Consider the following 9,389-nt stretch of genomic DNA (forward strand, 5'->3'; position numbering starts at 1 on the left):
CTTGGAAGGCTCCTGGCCTGCCGGGCATAGCAGACACGCACACCCTTTCCCACACCGAGACTGCACCGCTGCAGTCCCTCCACAGCCAAACAGCTGGAAGACACAGAAACACACTCGTGAATCAGAAGAAGTGGGCACACGTGTGGATACACTCTTCTTCTTACACAACCGAGCTCACAAAGCATGCGTATATTTACCGCGAGGAGGACAATAGCTGAGCAGCAAAGGTGGTTCCTCATCTTCTTCAATGTATTCGTCTATGTACATATGATCTAAAGAAAGAACAGGCGAGGGGTTAATAATAAAACATGATCAGTTCACGAGGATTTATGAGATTTTAAATGCTGTAAACAAAAACAAAAAAAAGGTGCCGGCACTTTTCCCAGCCTGATATGGAAAAATACGACACGTCAAAACTGACGACCTTACAGCACTTTCCATTATGTCACACACCGCGCAGGCATGCACACTCACACAAAACCGCAAGAGTTCACACGGCGTGAAAACACCTGAGTCACTTATCCGGAGCAAAAGCGTGGCTCCTGCGATCGGGAGGTAAGGAGCAGGTGTGAATCCTGTAAATATCATTTATCGTGAATCATGTCCTCTTTATGCACAGCAGGGTACAAACCGAGGATTTTCTGTTGCTATTTCTGAGCCATAGGTACTCACGTGCACACTTTTAGCACTGATTAACTCTGCACCGCATTCATTAGATAACATGTGCTGCCCCTGCGATGGGCATTTCCCTTTATTCAGAAGATTTTTCATACAACCATGCAATCACAGCTAAGTGACGCATCGTGACGGTGGAGGGTAAAATGAGGATGACTGCACTGCTTTATTTAGCAGATATTTTTAAGAAGCTTAGGAATAAATGAAAAGGTCTTTGTGCCACAGGTGACTGTTGCATTGTAGCAAGTCAGTGTCATCCCCTCTGCAGTATCTGTACCTGAAAAACATCTGACAACAGCTCATTTGAAACTACATCAATACAGTCCACCTAAATTTATATAAAACCTTACAGTGCAGACTGAGGAAAACTTTGACTTGAGCCCATTTATCAACTCTTATATGCAAACTTATTGGTTTGTCAGCTGCAATTATAGTATTCTGACACTCTGGCCAAAGTCTGCTGTATTGTCAACTTTTAAATACTGCTGAGAGGCCAAACTCTTGCACTGGTCTTTCTGATCTGCTTGACTGACTGTGATAAATTGAATGAATTCCACTGAATACATATTATAGAAACAAATGCATTTTTGAGACTAACTTTTCAAAACTCACCATAAAAATATACAGAAATATTATGTGGTGAGGTGTTACTACGCAACTGACAAAAAAAGGATTTGTTGCCACAGTTGTGGGGGCTGTGAATTCACACCGGGCTAGGATTAGGTGAGGATCCATAGCCTATTACATGCAGCAGATTCATACATGATAATTCTTTGTATATATCAGACTATTTCTTGGAAATCTAAATATCAGATGTGCATGTAGTGACACTCTGTTGCATGCCAAAGACTGATTTAGTCTTTTTTCTCAGAAATGAGAAGGTGGAACTTGCAGACAGAATGTCTCTGAACGGGCTTGTAAAACAGCCACTGACAAAAGCAAAAACATAAGAAGCGTTTAGAATGTGCAAATCAAAAAAATAAAGGGGAAAAGGACACGCAGTGGAAAGGATGAGAAATAAGTGCAGGAGAAAGAGATATTGGGGAAAGATGGAGGCTGTAAAAGTGAAAAGGGTAATGGGAGGGAGAGGAGAAAAGCAAAGCTGAATACTTACCCCAGACTTCCAGTGGACTGACACAGTTGCTGTGGCAACTCAGTAGGGATGCTGTGTGTGCTGCTACAAATGCTGAGTCAGGGCCAAAGTCAAACTGCCTAACTTTCTTTTAACTGTGCAAAAGTTGCTGCAAAAACGCTCGATTAAACACCCTGAGCTCGGTGGAACTTTGAAAAGTCGCTTAAAAAGGAAAAACTAGAAAGTTTAAGACTCTGAAAAGCTGTTAAACACTTTAGATAGTTAAACAAGTTAGAGAAGTAACAGAAAACTCAGCCGCATACACACACAGACACACACAGACACAACACACACACACAACTCTGTGAAGCTGAATGAAAAGTCCAGTGTACCTGCCTGTGTCTTATAGTGCCACTCTGACCACAGACACACCCCTGACAGCCTCAGGACATGCCCCTCCTGCATGTGTGTGTGTGTATGTGTCTGAGTGTGTGTCTGAGTGAGTAGGTGCGTGTGTGTGTGTGTGGGTGACCGCTCCAAGGCACCACTTCACCTTCGACCACACATGAAAACATTTCAAACATTAGTTGGAAAATAAATGAACCGCTTAAACCCACTCACTGGTCAGGACACACATGTGTACACACATCACACACACACGTATCAGTAAGCGTGTGCTGAAGGTATCATTTAACAGGGTTTGTACACCTGATGTATGCACATAAGAACCATGTATTACCATATATGTTAAAACCACATATGCAGATAACACACACAAACACACATACACATATGGAAAGCCATAATAGCCATGCCTTATACAAACAAGAAAATAAAACATGTAATGAGTTTATGATTTTGGTCCGGCGAGGTGCCTCATGGCAATGACAGGCTTCCGAGGCATAATTTTAGGGGGGAAGAGAGAGATAAAGCGAGGACAGAGAAACCACTAGCTTATAAAAAAACACGGCGGGGCTGAAGGGCAAGGGCCGATCTGGTCGAACAGGAAGAGAAGAGCGAAAGAGAGAGGGATGGAAAGAGGAGAAAGTGGCAGGGAGTGACACTGCTAAAACCTCAGCCTGATAGCATGATATATATAGAAGCATTTGTTAAAATGCCATACAGACCAGAGCAAGAGGCTAATTACAAGTCACACATGCACACATACTGTATATGTGCACTCAGACACACATGCAAACATGCGCTTGTGCGCACACATAGCCGAACAAGGGGAAAAAATGATCAATAAAACGACAATGATAGAGAGAGCAAAACAAAAACGGGACCTGCAATTAAGTACCTCCTTTTTTTGGAAAGTGTCAAGTAACAAACTGGACCGAGCTGGAGGGGTAGAGGAATGTGAGGACTTCCACAGAGAACCTCACTTGACCTCTAGAAATGAAGCAAATGTGCTTTAAGTGCAGCAGGGAAAGGTGAAACTGATCCTTTAGATTGATGAGATGCATATGCTTTCAAATGATGGCTCCATAGGTTTTCAACGTTAAATAAAACCTATTTTTAAAAAAAGCTTTGATGAGAGATCAAGCATTTCCTAAAAGTTGTTTTTCTGTTAAGTAACATTTAATTGTTTCTCACTGGTCGGGTAAGTGCAATAATACTTAAGCTACAGTGTCACTGCATGTGCTGAGTGTGTGCAGCAGGGCCATGTGCACGGAAACTGTAATTAAAATACAAAATGATGTCCAAAAAGGATGTTCAAAATGAGCCTAACCGCTGCCTTTAGAAGTCAACCGTTCACAGCCAGACAATCCAAGCTTGCAATGTCTGCATGTGATGCTTTTGCATTTAAATCCTCTTTGACTCTGGATTTCTTCTCAAAACCACTACAGTAGGGACCGCCAACACGTGGGACTTCCACTGGAGCTACAGGCACGAGTGCCTTCAAATAACCATTTTCTTGTTTGCTGGTACTTTTCAGGCTCATGGCATTGGAGAACTTTTCAGTGTATTTTAAAGAAACTTGTTCTCGGGAAGAACTTTACATTTCATGTCACTGATTTTCAGCAAAGCAGCAGAGAACAATGCCATCCATCAATCCATCCATAAGTCCATCCATCATCTTGGTGGCAGCAGCCTAAGCAGGGTGTTTCAGCCATCCTTCTCCCCAGCAACATGTTACTCCTTGGGGCATTGAGAGGCGTTTCCAGGCCAGATGAAACATATAATCTTGTCAGCAGGTTCTGGGGTCCCCTCCCAGCTGGGTGTGTCTGAAAAACCTCAAAGTGAGGTACCCAGGAGACATCATAGCAGTGGCTTTACTCTGGGATCCCTCCGGATATCCAAGTTTCTCACCCTATCCCTATGGCTGAGTCCAGCTGAACTATGGCGATGACTCATTTTGGTTGTTTGTATTTGCAACCTTACTTTACTGAATCGTCACCCTGATCTCATGACCATAGATGGGTTAAAATGTACGTTGACTGGTAAAACGAAAGCTTCGCCTTCCAGTTCAGTTCTCTTGTTTCTTGTCCAGTACAATACTTGCATATTAATCCACCAGCGGAACCAGTTTCTCCGCTTGAATACGATCCTAAGTCATGTCTGTGTAAGGTTCTCAGTCATCCAGGTCATGTTAGTCTAAATAGCTTGAAAAAAGGGTGGTTTAAGTGTTTGGTTTAAGTGTTCTGGACTTATTTAAGTGCTTTGAAGGTGTTTTGGCTTTCATACAAGAGATTTCTTCAATTCTAAAACCAAAAAGTGGAGAGTCGCCAGTATTGAAACCCTAGTGAGGGTTGTACCTTTGACTATTAATCATGTACCTCATCACATGAGTCAGGGCGTGAAAATAGGCATGGGTCATTACTGCCAGAGGTTTCGGGTGGAACCACTGTGAGACCTTGCCCCATTCCATCATGTGATCTATTGAAGTCACATAAGTCACATCCTCAGATGCTTGAACATCCGCATTTCGGAAAGCATCTTTCTGCCAACCCAGAGGGAGCACTCTACTATTTTCTAGTCGGGAACAATAGCGTCAGACTTGGAGGTGCTGAATGTCTTTCCAAACATTTCACACTCAGCTGCAAATCATTCCAGTGTTCGCTAAAGGTCATGCTCCGACAAAGCCAGCAGAAACACTCCATCTCCAAAAAGCATGGATGCTATTTCAAGGCACAAACAAGGCTCAAACACACACTCTCCTCAACCTGTCTATGTTTTTAGATCCTGTCTGGCAATATCAAAACAGGATCAGAGACAAGGGAAAAAACTTACAAGAAGACCAGAATAAGAGCAACCGGGTATTCCTCTTCATTTTGAATTCTTCTGTTTCAGCCTTACCAGAATACACATTCTTACCTTTGATTTGCACAGCTAGTGTTATAAAATACCATTTTATTAATAAAAAAAACTATAAAAGGAAATAAAATGACAAATACCAATGTAAACTGACAGCTTCTTAACAAACCCTAACATTTGCTAACGCCCTAAATTGAAGACCCTGTGATAAGAAAAGCAGTGGGCAGCTGTCATCATAACTCACTAGAAGTCTATTCATAGACAATGTAAAACTTGAACATAGTTCAACACTGGGAAAATAAGACCAATCCAAAAGTCTATCTGCAGGTGATGGCTGTAGTTGTCCTATAGAAGTCTACAAGAAACTAGCTAAAAACTAAATCCATCCATTCGCTTCCACTTATCCTTTTCAGGGTCGCGGGGGACGCTGGAGCCTATCCCAGCTGTCTTAGGGTGAGAGGCAGGGTACAGCCTGGACAGGTCACCAGTCTGTCACAGGGCTAACACATAGACACAGACAACCATTCACACTGACCTTCAGTCCTGCATTCACACCTATGGGCAGTTTAGTGTTTTCAATCAACCTATCCCCACTAGCTGCATGTCTTTGGACTGTGGGAGGAAGCTGGAGTACCCAGGGAGAACCCACGCAAACACGGGGAGAACATGCAAACTCCGCACAGAAAGACCCCACCCTGATGGTGGAATTGAACTCAGGACCTTCTTGCTGTGAGGCAATTCATTAACCAATGAGCAAGCAGTTTCAACCTCCATATCACATCATGATGGCGGATACGAAAACGCTCATCTAGAGGATCCCGAACGAGTCCTCAGAAACTACTGGATCACATCATAGTAGCCACACCTTTTTATACTTATGAGTTTATTATATCATATTCATTAAATCCACCCCAGATTTTTGATTCAGTTTTTTAATCTGTTTTTAATTTTCAGATCTTTTTCACAAGTGGTGGAAGTTGCTTAGTTGTAGCCTAGGATAATTGTTGCATGGTGACGGAAAAGAGGGACTATGTAGTTGATTTACTATGCATGCTGATTCCTGTGGCAACGTTCTATATTTTGTAAAAAAAAAAAAAAAATTATAAAACTACGAATTACAAAAAAAAAAAATCCAAAACAAATCTTACCAGTGCAATAACAACATCATCATTATTATTATTTATTTCACAGAAAAACCACAAAACAGTCCTTTTTAAGCAAGTCAGGTATCTGACTCAAACATTCATCTTCATCTACCTCATCATTAACTATTGTGTTAATTAGGTGGCTGTTTAAAAGAGTCACCTGGAGAGATCCCATTAGCCTTTGTGTTTGCATGTGATATGTAATTAGTCTGTAGCTACTGGTCAACACACCAGTAAACACTCACAGTCATGTCATAGCTAACTTCTAGTTGCTTTCTGGTCTGTAATTGCAGTTTCTTGGTTATATCGCTCCGATATGATAACCCTGCTTGCACGCATGTGACAGCCATGTGCTCGGGCTTGGAGGCTGCAGTCAGATGGATATTGTAATGAAAAAAAAGAGGGAGAGGGGACAAGAGCGTAGGAAGAGAGGGAGGATATAACAGGACATTAGCACCTCTAAGAATATCCCTGCAAACACAACAAAGACGCCAACGCGACGCCAACACCCGGAGTGCTTTCGTCATTTTATGTGAACGGGCGAAAACAACAAAACAGGATAACAATTAAAAAAGAAAAACACCTCAAAGGAAAGGGAGAGGAGAGCGATGACTTTTTCTAAACTTTGTAAAACAGTAATTACCCCAAAGCCTGCACGCTGTTGTTTCACACATACAAATAACAAGTTACGAAAACGTCAGATGACCAGTCACATGCTCTGCTCGGTTCTGAAAATAGCAATAATAAAGAAGTAATGGCGAAGGCATGACAAAAACATGGCTGTTATTCTCTTCTGTGGTGGTTTTGGAGGCGAGGACCAGTTAAATGTGTTGGAGAGCTTTTTCTGGCTCCTTGATGTCATGCTGCAGCTCAGCTGAGAAATCCTTCAGGATGAAGCTGTGAAGGAAGGAAAAAACCACAAAAGAGGAAACACAAGAATGAGTGGAACTCCTCGCCTTTCAGGCAGAGGTGACTGAGCAGCGCCTGAGATCACAGGTAAACCGAGGCGAAGCCACCATGTTATTGGCTTCCAAACAATGAGCCAGGATTTTGGTCAGGCATGGGACTCTATTTAATTTTTCTGTGAAAAGTCTAGACACACAAGAACGCCCCAGTCATGCTGACAGATCTGGCACGTTTGAGTTATTTAACAGTGGTGTTCCCTGGCAACGATGAGTAATCGCTAAAGCTTTATCAATTGGTTGTTACATGAAATGCCATTCCAGTAATAGCTCTTGGAATGAAAAAAAAAAAGCAGTAAACAGCTGTCCAAACTGATACTTCACTTTAGTTTGTAGGCTTTTCTTTTCTAGATTTCAAGTTCTCCACCCCTTTGTCTACCTGTTTTTTAGCAGTCTAGCATCCACAGTTTCAAGACATCGTTTTCAAATTTTGTGTAACGATAGATACCAATAACAATTTGTTTTTGCCATAATGGTTGCAAACGGTGGCTAGCATTGCTGCCTCACAGCAAGAAGGTCCTGAGTTCAATTCCACCATCAGGCCGGGGTCTTTCTGTGTGGAGTTTGCGTGGGTTCTCCCCGGGTACTCTGGCTTCCTCCCACGGTCCAAAAACATGCAGTTAGTGGGGATGAGTTAATTGGTAACTCTATATTGCCAATAGGTGTGAATGCAGGAGTGACTGTGAGTGCGAATGGTTGTCTGTGTCTATGTGTTAGCCCTGCAACAGACTGGCAACCTGTCCACGGGGTTCCCCGCCTCTCGCGCTAAGACATGTAGGATAGGCTCCACCCCATCTGCAACCCTGAAAAAAGCTAAGTGGAAGCGAATGGATGGATGGTTGCATTGATTTGCTAAAATAATAGTATTCTGTTAGTCTAAATAAGCTTAATTAGCTTAAATTGAAGACTCAGTTTGTTTAATATGCTATCCCTGTAATGCCTGAACCATGAAATAACAGCAAGAAAATATTAGTATAAGTAGTATAAGTATTATTGAATCTTCTGACAAATTTATATATATGAGTTTTAATTTGGATCATATTTGCACATTTTTGTGCAATTCATTACCATCAAATGTATCATGCAATTTATTTAAGAGGGGGGAAAAAAACACACTGATGATGTCGAGGTCTCAAAAATGCATGTACCAAAGTTACAAAGTAACTCATTATATTCATGTTTTATATATAAATTTCATTTTATTTATTTTTTTTCTTTGATTAAACTTTATTTTATTTACCAATGCATTAAAATACAGTTTCAGACATAATTACAAATTTGTGAAATGGGACTCCCCAAAATCTGCTTTTACAAATAGGTAACCAAACACCCAAATGCAAAACATGCAAATATAAATATTCACAGGATCCCGTGGTATGGTCACATAAACCCAATCACACAATGGCGCATTAAAATACTAGCATAAATGAATTAAAATGTGAACTTCACAAAATAAAGATTTGGGGAATCCTATCCGTAGAGCGTTTGGATCAATCATGTTTTAGTTGCAGCTGTTGTAGGAAGCTAACACTCAACATTTTGTAGCACTTTCACACTGATTCTAGATCTGTGAACCTTTGCAGGTCACACTAAAACATCTCTTTGGTTTAAAACTAAAACTCACTTTGGTTTGTTATCAAATGAATAAATCAAGCCTGGATTTGTTTGGTGTCTTTAACCCTCTCTGTTCCAAGGGCACCATAACAGAACTGACTCTACACTCTGTCCCAGTTGTATATTATTACATAATCCTGTTAAGCAAGTGCACTTTTTTCAAATTTAAAGGTCATATATCCTCGATTAAAACTTACTCACCAATGTGAATACTGGGAGTAACTGAACACATGGACCAATGTGGTTTATTGAGGTTTCATGCAGTATTCCCACCAAAAATCAGACTCAGTGGACTGACGTATTTATTATTTACTGTGGCAACAGGCACAGTTGGCCTAAAATAACACATTAGTTAACAATAATAAACCTATTAGTTTTAAATAATGGATTTGGGAATTATTAACACCGAGTTAGACAATAACCCTAAAATGCTTGCTGTTGACCAGGTTAGACATTGTCATTGACCAGGTCAGGTTTAGCTTTTCACCACCACTGAGTTGCTTTGTGCTAAAGAAAACCAAAAACAAAACAAAACGTGTGAACTGAATGAAAAAGGTTGGCAGTTAAAGAATTGTGTCTTTTTTATTAATCAGCTATTGGTTCAAAATATTTCCAGATATCCTTCCTTTGCTCTGCAGGTGCGATCCTGCATCATCAATCAAG

The 9,389-nt window shown here is 41.0% G+C and overlaps 1 protein-coding gene across 3 annotated transcripts in view; it reads right to left on the bottom strand.

The window, feature by feature from the left end:
• The window catches only part of relt (RELT TNF receptor), a 33,878-nt gene that overhangs the window by 12,290 nt on the left and 12,199 nt on the right, over window positions 1-9,389 (bottom strand). For 2 of the 3 annotated variants that reach the window (XM_005915954.3, XM_005915952.3), the window contains exons 2-3: window positions 198-272; window positions 1-93 (exon numbers count right to left, since the gene is read on the bottom strand). In XM_005915954.3, the coding sequence (XP_005916016.1) occupies window positions 1-93; window positions 198-239 (135 nt within the window). In that variant the 5' untranslated portion in view covers window positions 240-272. Of the gene's footprint in view, window positions 94-197; window positions 273-1,789; window positions 5,383-9,389 lie in introns of those variants that run through there. The other variant, XM_005915953.3, reaches the window with a different exon arrangement.

Source organism: Haplochromis burtoni, unplaced genomic scaffold (assembly GCF_018398535.1).
Source record: "Haplochromis burtoni strain Fernald_Lab_line unplaced genomic scaffold, NCSU_Asbu1 Contig_15, whole genome shotgun sequence".
NCBI lineage: Eukaryota > Metazoa > Chordata > Actinopteri > Cichliformes > Cichlidae > Haplochromis > Haplochromis burtoni.